General features: G+C 40.3%; 1 protein-coding gene across 13 annotated transcripts in view; it reads right to left on the bottom strand.

The window, feature by feature from the left end:
- The window catches only part of nrxn2b (neurexin 2b), a 592,065-nt gene that overhangs the window by 330,304 nt on the left and 238,947 nt on the right, over positions 1–22,814 (bottom strand). For 9 of the 13 annotated variants that reach the window (XM_019268034.2, XM_027287993.1, XM_019268033.2 and 6 more), the window contains 2 exons: positions 16,776–17,077; positions 1,506–1,529 (listed from right to left, as the gene is read on the bottom strand). In XM_019268034.2, the coding sequence (XP_019123579.2) occupies positions 1,506–1,529; positions 16,776–17,077 (326 nt within the window). The remainder of the gene's footprint in view (positions 1–1,505; positions 1,530–16,775; positions 17,078–22,814) is intronic. The other 4 variants (XM_027287992.1, XM_027287994.1, XM_027287991.1 and 1 more) reach the window with 1 other exon arrangement.

Consider the following 22,814-nt stretch of genomic DNA (forward strand, 5'->3'; position numbering starts at 1 on the left):
ATAAAGAATAAATCAAATAAATAAAACAGCAAGAGGGTGTGGCTAACATGTTTTATGGCCATATTGATTATATTAGGACAATTGATATATGTATGTATATATGTTAGCCATGATATATACATATACATATATACTCAATGCAATCTGTATATTAAAAACAACAACGGAAAAAAAAAGATTGGGAAGGGGGGTCAGGTCTCTTCATGCAAGGGGTGAGCCCAGTAAAGTATAAGAAATATAAGTTAGTGTTAGTGTTAATGAGGGGTCGATCGCACACAGTTCAGATTTTCCTAGGCAGTTCTCTTTATGGTTTGTATCAATTGGCAGAAAGATAAATGAATTGATTAAGTCCAGTGAAAGCAAGTAAGACTGAGCAGAGCTACATGATAATGGTGGGCTGAACATTGGCAGTACATTCAGCCTTGTAACAGCTTTTAAAATAAGATCCCACCAAGGTGTTAGTCAGAGTTCATTTAAGAAAAAATGATTTCAGTAAGTTATTTTGGCAAACCTCTTCCAGTTTGCAGCTTAATAAAAGTGCAATTACCATTTTATTTTCAATAATGAGCTTTCTCGTCAGTGCTCTTGGTTTGATTTCTGCACCTGAGTTCAGGGGACTGTTGCCACATTAAAACACACAAGAGTGTGCATGTGTGTGTAGGAGAGGCAGCGTGTTTGGGTGCGGGCCTGGAAACAGCTCCATCTTGATCATAAATCAGCCTAAGGCCACTAATGGGATCAAGCCCTCATTTGAGGCCTACTTTACAGTGAGGGCTGTGGCCACTAAATCAAGAGTTGTAAATACTCTTCATGACTCCATAAACCACAGATGACAAGCCTAGATAACAGGTCACTCTATTGCAGGCTGAACCGGTCCAACTCAGGCAACATAAGGAGTCTCTCCTCAGTGCCATTTTTTTTTTTTTACTTCCTCTCACTGGAGTTGCCATCGTAGGCTATTTGTCTGCTTCAGAACTCTGCTGTGTACGCTCACTTCATAGGGTTCCTCTAAGAAAATAAATCAGGAGGAAACAGGGTTTAACAAAAAAAATAAAGGTAACTCTTAATGCTTTTCTAAAACTCAATTAAGAAAATGTCTTGCATTATGATTCTTTATTTCTTCATACGGATAGTATTTGAAGTAAAAGAAAAATAAGAAATAACCAAAGAAAAAGGGACAGAAAACAAAAAAACAAAACAAAAAACAAATAAACTCTTAAAATATAAAGTTCTGTAATTTCTGTAAATTTTCGGCAGACCTCTTTGGATGTTTTTTTTTTCTTCTCAGGAAGGAGAGAACTGGATGGCAATAAAAAGCAATAACATATATATAGAGAGGGCTAAAAGAAAAACAGAGAGGTGGAGTTTTTCAGCTACCTTGGAATTGATGGCGGATTGTACTTTCAGTAAAGCAAACAGAATAGAAAGAGGTAACGGAAAACCCAGGGCAAACCAAAGTATAAGACAATTAGAATGATATCTACCATATAATGCAGTTTGTTTACCATAGCGTGTCCAATGCCTGCGTGCTTCAGGAGAAAACAGGGGGAGGAGAAAGAAAAAAAAATAATGACAAACCTTAAACTCAAGAAAACACACCTCAACCCCAAAAAGTGGGAAAGAAAAAAAGGAAAAAAATGCTTTTTGCAAAACCAGCTTCTCCTTTTAACAGCAAAAGCAAAGAAAAAATATGTAAGAGTAAAATGTATAATAAAATAATGTATCTGTTTCCTAGTGTTTATATAAAAACATCCAAATAAAGAAATAAAGAAAGCAACTGTAACGTTTTTTGTTTTAATAGGGTACTCTACAAAATGAAACTATATTAAAAAAAAGGAATAAAAGGATAACAATACATTTGTTAGTATGTAAGTCGCAAGTTAAGTAGAGAAAACAACAGATGGTTCACATTCCGTGAATGACACAGTGTTAGTCGTTGAAATTATAAAAGGTAAGGGAAAAGAAAATTCACTAATGAAAAGAATCAAATTGGAAGAATTCTGAAGCTTGTTGTTAGTAAAAGAGACAAGAGTTAGCAAATCAACTTTCACAGAGGGGATTTGGGTAGTTTGGGTATGGGGATGTTTGCTTTGAACGGGGGAATGAGGGAAAAGTACATCAGTATCAGTATTCACTCTGAGAGGCTAATCTGGTCAGCGGGCTTGACTGGCGGTAGGGTCTAGTCCATTTCAAAATGGCGTTCTTTGGCAGTGGGCGGGCCAATCATGTTTTGATGACTTGAAAAGATACAAATCTCTAAGCAAAATTTCTCCAAGTAGTCTTTAAGGGGTGACTGATATATGCAAGACAAAACCAAAAAGATATTATTGCATTGCAAAATTGACAATTATGGTAAACTGCAGCATTTAATGTTGTAGGGGCATTTAAGAAAACAGAATTCATTTTGCATATGCTTGATCGTAAGAGAAAGGCATAGAGAAGGGCGGAAAGGAGAGAATAATTTAATCAAGAGTTCTGGTATCTGCAGCGTCCTGAAAGAGAGAGAAGTGTCCATTTAGTCACTTCCACAATGAAGAGTAATGCTTGCAGTCCCTGCATAAAGAGAAGCATGGCAACTGGAAGATGAAATGGAAATAAAAAAATGAATAAATAGGGAATCATGTAACACATCTTACCAAATGTTTGTTACATACAAACAACATACATTACCTACATGCAACCATTACCTGTCTTTGAACAATCATGTCACTGTTGGCCATGACCTGTAAACTGGGATAAAAAGAAGGTTACAGTTCTCAGAATTGGTTCACCGCTTTTAGCGCGCCGCCACTGCTGCTGGGCCCAACAGAGCTGATTGGGAAAAATATGTTAGTGAAGCTCAGTTAAAGGACATTAACGCAACATGTCAAGTTACACCAACCAAAAACAGTTTTATTACAAACAAGCTAATGTGTCTGATTTGACGGATTTGACAAATTTAGTTCAGCTTAAATCGCTCATTCCTTCCTAGCTGTGACATAATTGGCAAGATTCTGAGGTGTATTTTGTGTGTCAACTTCAGCATCAAGTATAAATAGCAGTTTGTGCATCTCAAACAGCTGCTGGTAACATTAGTATTTGCAAGTCAAATCATTGGATCTGTATAAACCACAACGGGGCATTTTTATTTTTTATTCAAAAGAGCAAAAGAGTTTGCAGCTATGTATGCACTTTTTTCAAAGAGTCACATTATGTTACCGTTATTATGGTTTTATTAGCTTATTTGCAGAGTAACAATTTACACCTTAAAATATTGGTCCATGCCTTTGCTGTATATTTGGTATTAAGGCTGTGCAAGCTGGCAAATGGCAGTGAGGGAATAAAAGATCCATCACTGAGATCTGCCCTGTGTTTTGCCTCAGGACAAAGTGGACATCTAGAGGACATCTTATCTTGAACTGAAATTATCAGCTACTATTTGCCACCAGAATTTGGGAAAAGGCTGCATCTATGTGATCTAGGCTGTAAAGTGGGCCATCTAGTAATTGGAGGGTTGTGGGTTTTGAAGTGTCCATGACAAGATACTGAACCCCATAATGCACCTGATGGCTGTGCTGCCGGCGTGTATGGATGAGCTTATTATTATTATTATAGTCATAGGCTACTTTTATTGTATTGTGGATAGAAAGTGCAATGTTGCTTCTAATGAGCAGTTGCTTTTGGCACTTCGCATGGCAGCTATTCATTGGGTGTGAATGTGTGTGTGAATGGATGAATCTGATGACTGTTGTGAAAGCGTTTGAGTGGTTGGTAGACCAAGAAAGTGCTATGTAAACACAACTCTGTCTCTCATTTATAATTTCCTAGCACTTTGTCCAAACACAACAATTCACAGCAAAGCTGTGTGTGAACAATTGAAACTGTTGCCACACTGTTTGTGTAGGGGAGTCTTCCCAATAGTATGTACAGTACGTACAGTACTGTGTGCGTGGGGGGGGCTTACTATGTGTTAATGTCATCTGCGTAGGCTGAATCTAAGTGGCATCCATAAACAAAAGGGGCTAACTGGACGATCTGAAGCTTCATGCACACCCACTCCTTAAATGTAGGGTCACAGTAAAGTGCTGTCACCAGTCACCCACTTTGTCTTATGACTCCTCTTATCCATTAACTAGGTAAATTAGATTCAATAGTGGGTGTGAATTTGCATATGCACATTTGCACTCCCGTGTCTCTGAGCTTTCAAAAACAAAAGCTGATACATAAAACAGAGGATGTGACAGGAAGCTCCAACAACTGAGAACCTGATAATGGTTAATTAAGATAGACAAACATACCTTTAAAAAAGGTGATAATAACTGTAGGCTTTTTAAAATTCATTGAATGAGAGCCTGTGATATTGCAGAGGAAAAGAAATGAGAGATTACTGAGTGCAACATTTTGAATTCTGTAAGTTTAAGATCCCTCAGAGGCATTTGATGTCTGGATTTTGAACTTATCTCTCTATCAGTTCTCTGACGGAACAGCCCTGGGATGGTTGTGAAAAATTCATCCTTCAAAAACTGCTGATGATCTTTGAAATGGCACAATAAAGTGATGGGCGGCGGAAATAAAAGGGAGAGATTAAACTTGGACTTTTGTATGCATGGTGTCTGCATAATTACAAGTCTACATAGTTATGTAAGTAAGCACTGTAGGACGGTATATTTAAATTTCCCTGATTGGTTTCTGTAAAGGGTTAGGACTAACAGATAGATATAAAGTTGAGGGAATGAAGTATTAAAAAAATATATATAAATTTGGAACCTGTGTTTTTGAAAAGGGAAATAAATAAACAAATGAGAAAGGAAGATTATTTCTTTGTCTACTGTTTGATTGTTAAATGTATTAATTTGCATTTGACATGATCCTTTGTTGTTCTATAGCGGTATCCTTATTAATTATAGTGAGTTGTTGGAACTGAATTATGATTTCTCCTTTTAAGTTCCCCAGCACTATAATTATTTCATTAAAGAAGGTCTACACAGGATGTTAGACTGGGTTTATGATTTGAGTAAGAGTAAGAAGTAGAAAGTGCTAAATTAATAAACTCCCAGACTAGAAAGAAGTGTAGTGAACTGAGCTATTGAGCCAAGTGATGTGGAAAAGTAGATGTGTAGAAGATCTAGAGGCATAGCTATTATACAGACGTTTTACTGCAGGCTCAAGAACTGTAAGTACTGCTGAACTGGTGCTCTATTGTCAAGATCAATCATGCAGAAAATTAAAGTTTTGTTCTACTTTTGTTATCAAACGGTAGACAGAATGGTGTGGTTACTAGTTGGTTTAAAGGGTTTCTGTTGTGATTTCCCAATTCTGTTCTGCTCCAAGATATATAAAAAAGAAATGTGTGCAGCACTGAGCAGGATGGATACGGGAAAAATGCATGACATCTAATACAATAGAAAACCATATGAGACGAATCCCTCCTTATGCTTCTCAGAAAGCATCCCAGGAGTGCCAAATTGTCTCAGTGATCGGCTGTGGAGTATAGAAGAAATATAATGGGCCAACAACAACTGAGGGTACCAAAAGATAAATCTGGGTAAGGATTTTAGAGATAAACAAGTCTAGTGTATAAAAGAGAGTAAGGCTGCTATCAGTAAGTATCAAAAAATAAACCAACTTACTCCTTTCTGTGCTACTAATTTTAGATTCTTAAAGTACATTTCCTCTCCATGCATCGTACTTGTTTCAACTTTGCCTCAAAGCCAACATGCCTGGAGCCCCTGCTGTGACAGCCCATCACCTCTCTGTAATTGACCCATGTGGGAAAACGAAGGCTATGAATGTCGATGTTTGCTGATGAAGGATAAAGCTTGCAGTCATGTAAACAACCACAGGACCTGACAAACAACTTTGTGCTGCATCCGTCTCAAAGGGCTCCGTGGGCAAAGAAATCCGCATGTTAAATACTAGGGGATGGGGTAGGAGAAATAAGCTGGTGCCAAAAATGTTAACATGGTAATTCTTATCAGTGTTTTGTAGCTTTGTTTTTCAAAGACGGTTGAAACGATTGCTGTAGCTCTTTCAACCTGTGCTGACCTGCACAATGCCAGCCAGAGTCGGCCGAGATGAAAAACAATGATGATTTTTTTGGGCTGCTGATGTTTTACACACTTGTCACAGTGGACGTTACTGAACTGCGGCCACCAGCGAATAAGCTAAATAAATATTTAATGACAAAGCTGTGAAAAAGATCAATGGATAGTGCGGTGGAGCCAAGATCCCCAGTCCAGATAGATTTATCATTGTAACTGGGAAGGTTCTAAGACTGATGACCATCCCCCTATAAACTTCCAATTTGGGCCTTTAGAAATAAGTGATAAAACTGATATTGTGGAATCATATTATGGGGTGGGGTGCTATTTGTCATCAGGCAAGCTCTTACTCATATAAAACTCAAATTCAGTATGTTGAAAGAATGTAAGTAGAAGTTCAATTTGTATTGGCTTTATGTGTCAGAGCATTCATATTATATGCATTTATCCGCCTTGCTGGGTATTTGTGTATGTGAGGTGTATCAGGTGTCCCTCTGTAACAGACACACTGTGTGGGTGACCGTGTCAGATGGAGGGGTGCTGGGCTTCGATTCAAAATAGCTCTTTCAGGTACATTTGGTTCCGCGTTCATTCCAATCAGCCGCCATTCACTCTAGTCTGCCTCTCTCTAAATCTGGCTCCAAGTAATGGAAACCGGCAGACAGACCTCAGGTGCAAATATAAATGTCACTGCAATTACAACAGAGAGAAGTCTGCAAACAAAGTGTGTAGGTGTGTGTTTATGTATATGAGTGTGAGTGCATGAAAATTGCAGCAGAGCACATTGTGTATTGCATTGCAGACGGTCATAATTCTCTGTTCCTTTCAATTGTGCTTTCCATCATCCTCATCTCTATTTTCAGATCTCTAACTAACTGACTTTCTCCCTGTACATCGCCCTTCTTTCTCTCCATCCATCAGGATGTTATCACGGTCAACCCACAGGTGCAACTGAGGTTAGAACACTTATCAGAAATTTATAATAAACTACAAATTCTTTGCACTCAACTGTTTTGTGGGTGTTTTTTTTTTCTTCTTGTACAATTTGCACCATGCGCTTAGCCTATCTCAGGTCAATGCTTGAATGTCTATAGAACTAGAGACTGTCATTAAAACTAAACAATTGCACTGAATTTTGCCGTTGTTATTTTGAAATAAATAATAAATTGGGGAAAAAAGATTAAGTGTATAGTTAACTTTCAATTCTCGTATAAATTCTGATCCAGTTTGTGAGCACACAGCTATAGCAGCTGAACATGAATATGCATGTTTTAGAGAGAGTAGCTCCAGCTGTTCTTAATTGTTTATATTCTGTGTGTACTTCTGAGCACTTTATGAAAAGTGTTACAGTTAGGAGTACACAGTATCTCTTGAGTGTAACATGGTAAAACAATAACAACAAATAATTAAATATTATAATAGAAATCATTCAAAATGGGTGTCATTTTGTACAAATGCTAAACTGTATATGTTGAAATAACTGATATAGAATATATTGTATCAAAGATACTATTGCAGACATAAATAACTCGTACTTGCTTCTACTACCACCTGGTCTGGAGAAGTTCCCTGGGTTTGTCAAGTGACACTAAATGAAGCAAGAGTACAGAAGGCAGATTAGAGGGACAACACCTTCCTGATTTGGATGCAGGCAGCAGCTAAATATGCCTACTATCATTGTCTTAACCATTACTTTGGTTCGACTTTATTACAGGTTTCTAACGTTGATACGAAATGATCTTGCTCGAGCTCTTATCTGTTTCTGTCTCAGTTGCATTTTATTACCTGTTTCCACCTGTGCGAATGTGCTAATGTCGCAGAGATTTGTTATATCTGATTATAGGTCTGCGAGAAAGAGGGATGAATAAACATGAAAGTGCCGGAGCAGGTAGTGGCAAATGAGGCTGATGAGTGAGTGAGTGAGTGTGAGGGAATGCAGGCAGATATGCTAATGCTGTAGAAATGTGATGCAAATTAGCTTTTTTTTTGGGCCTCAAATGCACAGAACCCCTCAGTAATGGTATCAAAAGGCAGACCATTTTTTAACCATGAGGTGTTTGTAGTTTGAGAAATGTACAGACAGAAACTGTGCTTGAGGTGTTGACCTCTGATCATCACCATAGGGGAAGAAACAGGGAAAAAAAATAGTGAATAATAAATCCTAAACACACATCCACTCACACACACCAACTATGCCCACCCCTGCCTCCTTTCAGCACGGCTAGAGCACATTAGGAATACTTAAAATGTCATTGGCAGTAAACTGAGAAAGGATTACAGAGGTGTTAGCATGTCATTACGTACATCAAACAAATCCACCACACCTTCCTGCCTTGAATATCATTTCCCTATTGTCACTATAAAAGGTGTGCTGCTGTATGGGTTGCCAAAGCTGAGCACTCTAAATGGCATTTTTGATTTGGCCACAAGAGGTCCAATCTGTTATTGTGCTAAACACATTATGCTGCCGTTATTGAGACGGTGACGTGTATGGAAGGAGTTAATGTACATGTGCATACAGTATGTGTGTTGGCTACAACATGTAAGCTTAGGGGTTCCAGAGTAAAGTGGTTTGAGTCTCTCATTTATTTTTTTATTTTACCTCTGCCAAGGATATTATGTTTTTGGTGCCGTTTGTCAGCAGGATTACGGAAAAACAAGAAAAAAGACTGATTCTTAGAAAACTGGATGTGAGGGTGGGTCAAGGAAAAACCCATTAAATTCTGGACATGAACACAAATTATATTTCAGTTTTGTGTACACTGCAGTATGTAGCACGATGTCTATGGCAAAATTTACTGAATGTATTCCACATGCACAAACCTGCCATGATTACAGTGAATATTTACTTTGGTTTTATTCATTTATTTTCTTGCATTTGTTTCAGGTTCAAATACCAAAAAATACAGGACATTCATTTCTCGGTGATGTCATAGCGTTCAACTGGAGGGCTGAGTTTTACAGAAAGGGTTAATTCAACTGCGGGGGTACTGCAGCCACGGACGATTCACTACCTAACAGCATCCCATACAGTGTTGCTAAGTGACAAGTTGCAAGCAAGAATGGACGAGAGACAGAGACAAAATGAGAAAGAAAGGGAGGAGGGAAGGAGCAGGAGAGGAACTGATTGGCTCTCTCTTAGGAATTCTGGCTGCCTCTTGGAAGAAGGTTGGATGAGAGGGGAGGGAGAAGAGGGATGGAGTGACAGAAGGGGAGGAAGAGGAGGAAAGGTAATTGCAGCTGATCGCAGCTTACAGAAATGGTTGAAAAAAAAGAGAAGTTACGATAGAAAGAACAAGAGGGAGGAGGGGAGTGTCCAGGCACCTAGTATTGATTAAAGAGGGGAGGGTTGGCGTTCTCATTCTGTCATCTTGTATGAAATAAATGTGATTGTTTCCCCAACATACCCTGCTACTTATAGCATGATTCTAAAATATGGTGATGTCTTAGTAACAGGGATTACAGCATATCAGTGAATGATGAATGGTTTAAATTTCCAGTCAATTTTCAAAATAAATTGTGGTTTTGGAAGATCACACCGCATGTACAAGATCTCACAATGCTTAGAAATGACAATGGCCTGTCCTGATGAATCTTTCAGTCATGACAGCAAGTGAGCCGTGACAATTTTGACTCGACCTGTTTCTCTATTTAACAACCATATTTTCATTGAGATGTTATGTGCAGGCGTAGCTTGAGAACAGCGTTGTGTGTTGAATGTTAACACACAACACTGTGGCTAGAGGAAGTTTAGAATTCGAATACTGAATAACTATAATAGCCTTATTGGTTGTTATCTAAAGTTGTATTGCTGCATGTAAAGTTTGTGTGTGTTATCATCCATTATTGGTCACAGGGGTGCATGAACATTATCTGTATGCATGCCTGTGGATTCACAATGACCCAACTTTAAAAGTAAATTCAACAATCACAAAACAATAACATCAACAATTCTACTTTTCTCTCTTTAGATAATAGCCATAGTTCTACTCGTGTTGCTTTTTGTTGAAAGAAAAAATAAAGCCCTATTGCTGCTGCCAAATATGGAACACTGATAGCAGGAGATTGCAGAATAGTAAATATGAAGGTTTTCCTTGACGATGCATCACTATTGCTTTAGATCCATCTGGCCTTCAACAAAACAAACATTTATACACGCCTTTCTCTATAGATTTCTCAGGCTATGCATTCTCTAAGTAAATAGAAGAAATCCACTTTCTCAAAGTTCCTTCTTCTGGGCCCACTGTTCTCAGGGCATCTCAGAACAGTGCACTCAGCACGCAAAGAACATGAAAAATCTGTATGATCCATTCATTTTTACATCCAAGGTCCAATAATATGGGAAAGAGATGTGTGGTTGGGGGTGTACATCAAGGGGGATAGAAAGATCGAGAGTCAGAGACAAGAGAAGGGCAGATGATACTGTAGGTGAGACAGTAACAGGGAGAAAAGGGTGACAGTGATACAAAAGGGAAAAATAGGGTAGCAAAAACGAAAGATATTGAGTTCAAGGGTCTCCTCACTAGACGCTGGCTAAGCAAGTGGCCCAGTTCTGTGACACTGGATGCTGAATCTTTTGGTTGTAAAGTCACATTGGGGAATTAAAAGAACGCCTACTCTTGTTCTGCTATAGTAGAGAACAAACTGCTGTCTTTCAACTAAGTGCTCCCGCCATCCTCCCACTGCTCAGATATTCCTTTAGTCTCAGGCTGCAGCACTGCACTTCATTTACACTCTCTGTTGTGCACTCTCTGCTTCCCATGAACAAACAAAAATACAGACATACAAGCTCACACTTCCTTCCCCCTGCCACTGTGTCTCATGTTTCCTTTGACTGCCAGCGCTGTCCTTAGGGACACAAGTGCCTGTTAAGCTTACAGTCGGGACGTTGTGATGTGAGGCCATTGTGATTGTACCAGTGAACAACATGGAAAAGTTAGCCCTCCAAGAATAAAGCAGTGTATAGATTACTGTATTCCTATCATTCCAGCACATCAAACGTGTGATATCAAGCTTTTTTTTCCTGGCACTGCATTGCTATAATTTTAACAACCACTGACAATATTATAGATGTGAGTTAATGGGTTCTACAAATACCACAAAAGCTAAATGGCACTCAACTAAAAAACAGCAGGGTGAAACATCCCCCTCTTTTGTATAGCGAGCGATCTGTTCACAAATGTTTCACTGCATCACAGAGTAGTAGTGAACCCTAGGCCACTAAAAACAGTATGTTCACCAATTAATACTTTACTTTAGTGTCTACTAACAACTAAGCTAGGTTCCAGACACAGGACTGTTGTGCTCTAATGGTCTTCATACTGAACTGTGTGCTGGTTGAACTTTTAATGCTATGAAAATCCGAGTATGTAGCAGGAGAGAAAGTGATAAAATAAATGTGCTGACTGCTGTCAGGCCTTTTATTCAACGCTCCCATCTCACTGTTGGCAATAATATCAGAACCTGTATGTGAATCTAATATTTATTTATTTTTTAAAAGATTTGTTGGCCTTTTATGCCTTTAATAATAGGACAGATGAAGACAGACAGGAAGCAGGGGGCAGAGAGAGGGGGAGTGACACGCAGTAAACGGCCGTCCGATGCAGGATTCGAACCGGACCAGCTGCAGCGAGGACTATAGCCTCCACACACGGGGCGGCCGCTTAACCCACTACGCTATCGACCGCCCCATGAATATAATATTTAAAGACAATGCATTAACTGACAAACATTCATCAGAACCACCTCAGCCTCTACCTGATCTGCACTTGCTCTGCTGGCTTTGCAATACACACAAACTGACTGATTGACTTAGAGTTACTGTGATGGCAGTCATGACACAGGCACCCGGTGGTTTTAGTTTCTGTTTAAAGTATTTTTAATGGAACTGTGGCCATTTTTGTTCCTTTTTTTTTTTTTCCAGTTGTCAAGGCTAAAAGTTACCCAAGCAGGGAATACAGTAGTGTGTGGATTAGTCCGTATGTCTGCAGGGCTTCTGGGAAAATCAGAGTGGGATTTAAAAAGATCAATACTGACTGAACATACAGAACAGTAAAGAATGAGCAGGTTTTACTTAAACTATGTACTGTGCATGCATATAGAGAAGGGCCTTAACTGTGGGATGTGAGCTAACCAGACTGTCATTGCACACTTAATATTTGACCTATTTTCACAATGTGCTCTGCTTTGGTGCAGTGCATCGGATATATCTATCATTTCCCAAGACACCGTAACATGAGGGTTTCCATCTTTGTCTTTGCCCTTCCTCTCTCTGCAGTGTGTGTGTGTGTGGACTGTCAGTGCGGTCCCAGAGGAGCGAAAGGGCGAGGATGGTCACTAGCTCCGAAGTCTACAAGATGTCCATGATGGTCGATCATCATGGCAGGGAGAGCAGAGGGAGGGAGGAGGTGATCCCTTGCTGCTTATGCTAACCAGTGTGTGCACTGAATGGGGTAGAACTGGTGGAAATGTGTGTTTACTGTGGGGAGAGACTCAGGAGAGGTCAAGGCAAGAGTCCTTGCCTGTATATCAACTGTACACTACAGGGATAAGCCAAACTCTTCAAATATCACACCGCTGTCCACATACACACTTGCAGTACCACCATACGCCACTAAGGGGAGCTCTAAATCTGTGATCATTTGTTAGGCATGTAGCATACCCATTCCTCTCCCACTCCTCCCCTTTCTCTCCCCTGTCTTGGCAGAGAGTCCCTATCACCTCACCTAATTCTGTCTGCTTCATTTTATCCCGCACAAAGCTGACAAATTCATAGGTTCTGTGGAGAAAGACAGCAAATATGCACATACAGAGGAATAGAGAGAGCGAGAGAGAGGCTGGCTTGTGAGATCTCACAGGCTTTACTTATTTCGGGGCTTAGTGATGCAGCCGTAGATATGCATGACATTGCAAGAGCCATTAAGAACAACAGGCAGAGAGTGGATGAGACTTTAGAGACCAGTGGGGCTTGCACGATAACCTCAGCTGGAATCTGACGCTTGTAGACTGGAGGCTATTTTTATTTAAAGATATCATGTTAGCTCCAGTGGGATGAGTAGTAGAAAACAATAATGGTGTATTTGTGTCACCGGTTTAGGTGTCAGCTTGTCACTTTTATGACCGTTATGTGTAAAACATGTTTCGCTGGGAATACATTGAATGTGTTCTTTAATTAATTCATGATTTTCCTTATTTTCTGCGTGACGTGAATATATTCAAACATATTATGTTTACAGGGTGGAACGATATAGCAAGACAAATACAATGTATCCGAATACAGCAGCTCTGTGTTAAATACAGTCTTTGCTATGATTACAATTTTTTATTAGACTGTGATTAAATAATAACTCAACTCTAAAGATTTGTGTTTGTAACATGTCTGTACTGAACAGTATTACTTTGTGAGGCTCTTCCTGTTATAGCTGCATGTGCATTATCATTGGCTGTTTCTTATGTATGGCCTCTGACATGCATGTTACTGCGTGAATTCATGCTTGTTTTACGAGACTTCAAAGCATGCAAGTACACATTGATCAGGTGGGTATCAGCTCGGGAGTAAACACAGGGTCAGAGGTGGTCACTGTCATCGATACCTCTCTCCTTGTGTCTCTCAGCGGTCTGGTGTAAATCTAGAGAGCTCTTTAACACTTAGGCTGCCTGTTACGTCAATTAGAATGATCCACTGGGGATTCAAGCTGTTATGTGAGTTAATGGAGGTCGTCTGAACAGCATGACGTGGGTGGTTAGTTCTTGGTCAAGACCGGACTAAGCACAAACATCTGATATCAATTCAGCTAACTTGAGTTTTCATACTTAAAAGATTATATCGTATACAAAATTTTGAGAGATCAAGCCAGTTCTCATATACAGATTAACTTGCACAACAGAGAGAACTCTTAAACACGCACAGTGCTTCATCTTTATTAGGACAAGTCTGGTAGTCAGTACGATTTAAGGATTTTATTTGTACCCCAAAAATATTGAGGATAAAGTGATACAAGTCAGTAGTGAATATACTAATGCTATTCGAAGTCAGCAACATGTGTTCGTATTTAAACACTGAATCAAGTGACGGAAGAGTTTTACCCACTTATTTAAAAAATTGAATTCTAGTGTAGCTCAATACTACACTTGAACAAGATAAAGTATTGATTCTACTGTGTTCAAAACTGCATTTAATAATATCACATATGCATAATTTTGTATCGGGCAGTAGTGGTATTGCTCCCAGCAGAATTGCAGGTACAATACATTTGATTGTGAATACCAGCACACACATACAGGCACATGTTGGACAGACGGACAGCGAGACGGGCAAAAAGTGCCTCAGTTTAGCCGGGCGTGTGTTACTTATTTGCCTAATGGTCATTATGGTGCATTTCGTGGTAGGTGGGTTGGCTCATGCTGTACATCTTTAAAACTGTGTTGGCTTCCCAAACTCATTAAGCTAGTCTCACTCTACTGATCACACACTGCTCCACAGCATAACATATTTGACCCTGACTGTGCGTGTGTGTCTCTGTGTGTTTCTGCATTTGGGGTGGCTGACAGTGTGATCATTTATCCTGAAGCAAGTACAGCATATGCTGATAAAATATCACCTCCACAAATCTTGGACTATTTCCATGTCTAAGTTACCACATGGAAATATATAATAATATTATTGCAATATGACAGAAATTGCAGAGTGTGGTTGGCATGAAAAGTTCTCCCTATAATTTAAAAGCACTTAGTTCACATTAAGAATCACTTTGCTTTCAGTTTTTTTTTCTTTTCTTTTTTTGCGTGGGGAGGAATTTCTTCAGTGTCTAAAAGTACAAGAGGTTTTTTTTGTTTGTTTTGTTTTTTTTCCCCAAAAAACTTTCTGGGGATGTTTTTGCAGGCACACACAAAGAAGCTGATGTACCATCGTTGTGTTAATGCATTCACATTAGCCTTTTTTGCATTCAGGGGAGCTTACAATGTCCATTATTAGGTCTGACAAGCCATTCATTCCAATTACAATTACCCAAAAAATGTGAAGAAGTAAGCACGGCAAGTGTAAGTGAAATTGATTGTATCTCACTGCCGGTATCTGCAACTGCCAATTGATGACCTGGTGCAACCAGCGAGTCCAGTTTTCAGAGAATGTATTGTCTGTGCATGTACTTAGTGCTTTGCTGTGCCTGTGTGTATGTGTATGTGTACTGTTGAGAGGAGAAGCATTCATGCAGTTGTTAATCATTCATGCCTAGATGCTAATTCAGAAAACAATGTCAAAAAAAGAAAGGATTCCTCTGTGAGCAATGTACCAACATATTGTCAGAAGAAGCCAAAAAGATCATATAGTATTAACATATATGTGTCTATCCTTATATACTTTGATATGTGTGTTTTTTTGTTTTTTTTTGGTGAAGACCATGGTAGAAAGTGGGTTGCGCCTGAGATGTTTATGGTAATTTGGTTTTATAGTTAAAACATACTTATTCAGATTGTGTTTCCCTTTTTCTTTTACTTATCTACTATTGTACTTATTGCTGTAATTCAAAGATTTAAAAAAAATGGTTCTATATATTATACACTTAATTATGTTTACTCCGTATGGTAAGTTTCTTCAAGTTTTAGGTTCTTTTTGTGGCTAAGACTGTTCACACAGGCCTAAGATGGGGGGAAGGTGTGATGGATCATGAGTCAGCTATGAAATAGGCAGCATCTCACTTAAAAAAAAAACAAACACAAACACTAACAGTGCTGGGAGTCTTTGTCGGTCAGTTTCATTTCTGGGTGAGGTCACAAAGGCAAAGGACAAGAGAGTTTTCTTCAAAGGAGAACACCCTTCAACCCCCAAGAGGTAAGCTCCAGTGCAACACTGCCTTTTCCAGACCGACCAGGTGTTTGTGCCTGGTAAAAACCTTATAGCTGTTAGCGATTTATAGCAGTTTTCTTTCTTTCTCCTTCTAGGATGAATCCTGACAGGGTTCTAATCTATTTAAAGATAACTAACATCGTCCACCGATCCGTGACACCATCTGCCGCGGGAAAGTCTCAGTTTTAGACACTTCCGCTTTTCTCGAAAATAAAATCTATTTAAAGATAATTAAAAATTAATATTCAGCAACGATTAACCGAAAATTTCTACCTGCTTCTCGCTTCAGTACAATATGAAGTAACGTTGAGGGAACAAGCTTGTATGTACAAGCACACACACACTCGGGCTGGTGCTCTTTTGTTTTCCATTAGCTACGATTAAAAGGTGTGTAAAGATGTGTGGGGTAATTTGTTCAGAAAGGGTTTAAGTGCATTGTCACCTTTGATAAATTAGGGTGCATTCTATTCGTGTAGCCGAGTACATTATGTGCATACATACTGAGTGGAGCACTTTCTTTATTTGTTCATAAATAACAGTGCAAATACAATTTCCTTGCTAATGTCTTAAATGTGCATAGTTGTGTTATTATCTAAATACGATTATAGTTTTATAGAAGTATCATGGATCTTTGGTCAGTTAAGAAAAAAAAATCAAATAATAAGCTAAGAAGGGGAGAAAAAACACGAGCGTTCTTTTCGACTCCAACCTGCAAAAAAACAAACAAAAAAAAGTTTTCTGTTAAGGTGGGCAGAAAGCAACAGGAAAAGAGAGAAGAAAGGTGATATCCATGTGCGGCGAGAAAAGACCTAAAGATGGGGACTCAAAAAAGCAGCAGAGATAGGGGATGGGTGGCAGACAGAGGCACCACTCCGACTGCGGTGGCCCTGGATTACACGGGCAGTGTTTACCTGGCGCAGGTTGCGGGTGACGCGCACGTCATGCCAGGCGTTGTCGTTGAACTTGCCGTTGACGGGCTCCACCAGGGCCTCGAATGCCCCCGAGCCCAGGTTGATGACCAGCCAAACTGCTCCGCTCTTCAAGGAAAGGTTCACGTAGTCGGCCGACTTGCCGGTGTGCAGCATGAGGCCGTTTCGCTGCAGCGTGCGGAACGAAAGTGTTATCTCGTCCGTGCTGCTCTGGATGGGCGTCAGCGACAGGTCGTAGCAGAAGAACTCATTGCCCTTGAAGGTGGCTACTGACTCCTCCTTACCTGGAGAAAAAAGGAGGGAAAATAAAAGGTTAATTTTAAAGAAATACTATATGAAGGCAGGATTAAACTTGCCCTATGTTAAAAATAAAACGGTAATTGAGCAAAACTAATTAAAACGACACAGTTGTTTCCTTTGTCATGGAAACATTACCATCCACCTAAAAATGATTTGCTTATTGTTATTTTATATGGATGTTTGACACTAGGAAGTCGCTTTCTGTGTTCACGCCTTAAATCTCAGTAATTGACCTGCAGAAGTCTAGCACACATGCAGTACACTGAGAATGGATTTTCCAGTTAAACAGGAAAGATCTTCTTTTCAGCAGTTCAATTTTCATAATGAATGATATTTACATATTCATACAGTAGGTTTTGGATTTTTAATGAGGGAGAAGAAGTAGCTTTTAAGAATTCTCATCTAGTTAATTTACTTTTTTTTGTGGAAAAACTACATCATAGCCAAACTATTACTGAACTTATTATTCAAAGTGGAGCATTTTTAAATATCCTAGAAGACGCCTGGTGGGGAACAGAAGCATTATGAAGCCAGATTCTAGCTATTAAAAGCCCCAAAAAACTACTGACTCTGAGCAGATTAACTTCTAAACACTCCTAAACTGCTCAGATTCCACACCAACTCTGATGTAACACTTCATCATGTCTTTGTGCAAGGATTCTCATGGGTCAGATATTTTGAGATGAAACCAATTAGCTGTGGTTATTGATTGTAATGTTACAACATTAGAACATTGATTGTTGCTGCGCGGGGGGATTATTCTGGGGACTTTACAAATGAAACACTTTAAATCCAACACATAAAACACCTTCAGTGCTGAATAATGCAGCAGTATGATATGTCTCGTGCAAAACAAAATGATTTCCATCAGAGCAAAGCAAACAGCTTGGTCAGAATTAAAATAGGAGGAGAAAGAGACAGAAAGAGAGGGTAAAGGTGTTGACAACTTTGCTTATGCCTGTCAGTCCATCAACAGCACACGGCCTCCTTCCACTGCACTGAGCTTCGTTCACACGCTGGCAGTCAAAACAGCCAGTTTGTAAATGGACACATGTCAGACTGCAGCCTAACAGCAGCAGGGGAGGACGCAGTGTGCATCTGTCAGGAACTGAACAAACACCTGCAGCTGTCACAACAGAAAGGACTGCAGCAGCAACACTCACAACAATGACACCTCAATTCCACAAGTCAGTGTGGACACTGGAGCCAGTGGCAGGGCATTAGTATCCCTCTATATTATTATCTAGAATTATATTTACATTTGGTACATTGTATTGGTACATTTTAAACTTTCATCGACTGTTGGAACACATCCGTCCTCATTTCATTGACAGACAGCAATTGTATGGTTCAATCTTAACACAGATACAACTATAAACAAACAAGAAAGACACACACACAACACTGCCAATAACAGCACGATCTCGAGAAGTCTTCCCCGCTCAGCGGTTATACAAATCAACTGGTTTCACGACATGAACCATGATCTGAAGTGACACTCTACTTCCTGTGTTCGTTTGCCCCTCCTCACCTCTATCTCCCCGGGGAGGCCAGATTGAAGAATCAGCCTCAGGTAATGAGGTTCAGGGCTGAAACAGGAAAGAGAGGAGGGGGCAAACCCAAACCGCCAAGAGGCCCCCCCGTATGGGTGGATCATCAAATCTAGTTTATCCTGAAGTTCCATTACAGCAAAATGGCTGCAAGACCTCGGTGCATTTCCCTGGGGAGAGAGGCTAGGGCTGGCCAGAGAGGGTGGTCTGCTGGCGGACAGATTGAAAGCCAAATCTCATGAGCGAGCCAGTTTGACATAGGAGCAATCTTAGGTGGGAAGAGGAGAGCGCTGATGGATAATAGTGTGTCCATTTGATAGCTGTGTGCTCCGTACCAATATATGACCACGGGCAGTTCAAAATGTGGTAGACTTCATAAGGCAAAGTTGATTACAGTATTTCATTAAGACCCAAGTTAAAGAATTATTGCTGCTTCAAAAGTCGTTTATAAAAAGGATAACAGCCATAGTGAGAGGCACAGAGAGTGCTCTGTCAAGTGACATACTAACTGTTATACTTTTGGAACAATAAAGGTGGCGATAGAGCTCACTTTAAGACAGGCACAGCTAACATAATATGGGTGCATGCACTCACATAAAAGAAAACATTTTATGCGTGTGGGGGAAAAAAAACAAGGAAATGAAGGACGAACGGCATCCAGACAGAGACAGCTACTTAAAAGAGCATTTTGGCTGAAATCGAAATTTAGAGCAATCTCAACTCAAGTGTGAATTGTCATCGGGAGAAGGCATCAAAGGAGAGAGAGAAAGAGATGGAGGGGAAAAATGACATTGAGAAAAAAACAAAACAAAAAGCAAATCCCCCAAGAGCAGCCTCCTGGTGGTGCGTGCGTTGCTGATGGAGGAAGAACAAAAGCGTACCAAATGGACCACAGCAACCATTTTCAATTATGTATTAAAGTTGGACCTCCTCCCAAAGTGTGGGCTGTTAACGGTAAGCAACAAACAGCTTGTGATTGCTTCCATGAGCTCAGTGAGATGGAGCCGCATGCGACGGAGAGACAGTGGCTGCAAACAAAACAAAACAAAAAAACTCTTTTGTTTATGTCCGCTTAATAAATAGAAGGCTGAGAGGAGGAGATAAAGCCGGAGAGGACCGGGGGTCGAGTTCACAGTTGCATCAAGTCAGACAATGCCAACGAAGCTATTTAATATAACACGCTCATATGATTTTTGTTTGTTTTGTTTAGACTTTAGGGCCAGTGGTAGCAAATTACAATATTGACAAGCCAGTAGTACATTGCTGTGTTATACATTTACAGTGATCCCTCTCATGTTACCAGTTGGATTAAGTAATGTTCTGTATTTCCTGTATGCTTGAGTCAGAAATCTTCCCTCACACTGCAGATCACTAGAAAAGCCCTCTTCCCGTTCTCCTAGGAGGAATGTGATCCTCCAGCCTTCAGGACTTATAAACTAATATAAAGAATGACTCTTTTCTTTCCTTTCTTGAGAACACTTGAGCTCCACTGAATATTTGCTTGTCCCTATACATCTGTTTCTCCTCTTACATCTACTGTACATCTCTATCTCGTGCTCTCATCGTGATTGCATGCACACACACACACACACACACACTCAGAGCGTACGCTTTTCACTCAGATCAAATCTCTTTCCATAAAGCCCAGGAGCCGACACTGTAGCCAGAGGTAAGACAAGACACACAAGCACGCAGCACGCAGAGACTTAAGTGCTGTCAAGGTCTCAATTAACCTCACAGAAGGCCCTGACTACATTACAGAAATGACTCATTTGAAACTTAGCCACCCGTAATAGCGTCTTTATTATTAATTAAACGTTGAGTTCCTCTGGTATTTGGTTTCATTGCTTCCAGTGGACAGACCTTTAGTACTGGGTATTTTTAGGGGTCAGAAATGATACTCCATGCATCTAGGCAGAGCAACCTAACCAACAATTGCTTCACGACTAAGCAGATGTAATGAGGCAAGCTGCTGTTTATCACCAGCCCACCCGGCTTCAGGAGCCTTTCATAGCACTTGCACTACAGGCTGCTTCTCGCGTGCGTCACATTCGGAAGTTTAGTGGCTTCGGAAATTTAGCGATGCAAGTACAAAAGACAAAAAGGTGCAGACTTTTGCTGGCTGGGATAGATGAGGGTTTAAGCACCCCTGCAGTGGCAGTGGAAGCACAGCTATTTTTGACATTTCTTAACATAAACCCCAAACCCCCTACCAGCTCTTAAAGTGCTTCACACTTGCTGACATCTGATTTCTTCAGGAAGAAAAAAACTCCAAAACATTTCAGCTCAGGAATCAGTACAATATCACACCGCCTTATTTTTAAAGTATTCCTGATCCAACTTAGTCGACTAAATCCAGAAGAACTCACTTCCTTTCTCTCCTTTGCCTTTATACTGAACACAAAATGGATTCAATAACCTCAAAGTCCACTTCCACCCCTGTCACAATCATGCCACCAGCAACAGCTAAGGACTTTGCTGCAGTCGTCAGGTCAAAAGGTTTCCCCCTCTGTAACCCCTGGTCTTCAATGTTCTCGAGGCAGCGCTTCGTCATTGTGAACTTCACAGTGTAAGCGTGAGGGGAAAGAGAGACGGAGGAAGAGGATGGAATTCCAACCCAAGCGGAATCAATGTCATTGACTTCGAACATCACGCACACTACTGTAACCCATCTAGCCCTGACTATTCTACTATGGTCACACGCAAGTGTGAGCTCAAGGATGTGTGAAGAAGTATTCTATCTGGCTTTCCTGCCACTGCAATGTCATGAATTATGATCTATGGATATTTATAACAAATGTCTCCACTCTGGAAAAAAACACAGCACCACAAATGGTGATAAAATGTCACGAGAACACAAATACAATCTGTGTTTGTCAATGCTGCCCCGAAAGTGCCATTTTAGGCTTGTCTTTGTTGGATATTACAGTAATAAAAGTGCAGTGCAGCATGTGTTATTAAATTGGATTCAGCTTAGACAGAGAGAGAGAGAGAGCAGGTTTAATAAGATGAGCTGCATGAATAGTTCCATCCAAACTTGTGTGGTGCATTAGTCAACGCATAATGAACCTTAACATACTGCTTTTTGGCCGATTGGATTACATATTGGGAGTAATTAGGTAGTTTTAGGGGGAATTAGAAAAGAGAGAATGGAAGAAGACAAGTGTGTGTGTGTGCGCATGTGAAAACATCCATAATCTAGATGACCACATGCTGGCAAATCCACTCTTCACATCACATTACCTCGTTGTTCTCTCTCTCACACACACACACACAAGTAAAAACACACCCACATGTGCATATACAGTCACCCTCTATTAGCTTCAGACGAGTGCCATCCACCCCGCAGAGAGAGTATCCGACAGCTTTGGAGAAACGATTCAACAGTGAGATGAGAGAGAGAGCAGGGGGAAATGTGCGGGGCATTTGAAAGCTTTGATGCTGCTTCATGAACCAATCAGGCCTGCTGGGTCTACAGACAGTGGCTAGTGTCCTGTGTTAGCTATGAGGCAAAGGCGAAAGCCTGTGAACTGCTGGGAAAACGTGTGTTTGCTTATTATACGTTCGGGCTGTGTTAAAGAACTTGCACATGCACACAGGCTTTGAAAAAAACCCATCACATAACTAAACACACACATGAATATACAAACTGCTAAAGAGCTCTAGCACACACACACAAACAACATATATGTCTCTTGGTTTGCCAGCTGTTTTAATTTCATTCAGAATTAAATGAAGACAGAGAGAAGAAAGAAAGAACAAAAGCAAGAAGGAAAGAAGACAAGGACCCAGGGAAGCCAGGCAGCACACTGAGCTTCAGGAGGAGAGAACGAGGCAATGCAGATTTTTGAAAAGTGGGGCGAGTTCCAGTGTCAAAGAGTGGTGGTGGGGGTGCAAAGAAACTCTGGCGGCGGGGATGATTGATCGATCGCTCAGATCTATGTGCCCCCTCCCTGCCTCTCACTCCTCACGGATTGTACCTTCTTTGTGTCCCTTATGCATAAATCTGAACTGTCAGCTGTCCTTAACAAAAACATATGTGCTATTCTGAGCTCGATCGAAAGCCAATGATTCGCTCCCAAAACCTGCTGTTTACTGGCACTGCGCGAGGCCTGGCAGGGTCACTCCAAAAATAGCAATAGCTGAATGTCACCAGAAAGGTATGCATGCT

This window comes from Larimichthys crocea, chromosome XIV (genome assembly GCF_000972845.2).
Source record: "Larimichthys crocea isolate SSNF chromosome XIV, L_crocea_2.0, whole genome shotgun sequence".
Classification (NCBI taxonomy): domain Eukaryota; kingdom Metazoa; phylum Chordata; class Actinopteri; family Sciaenidae; genus Larimichthys; species Larimichthys crocea.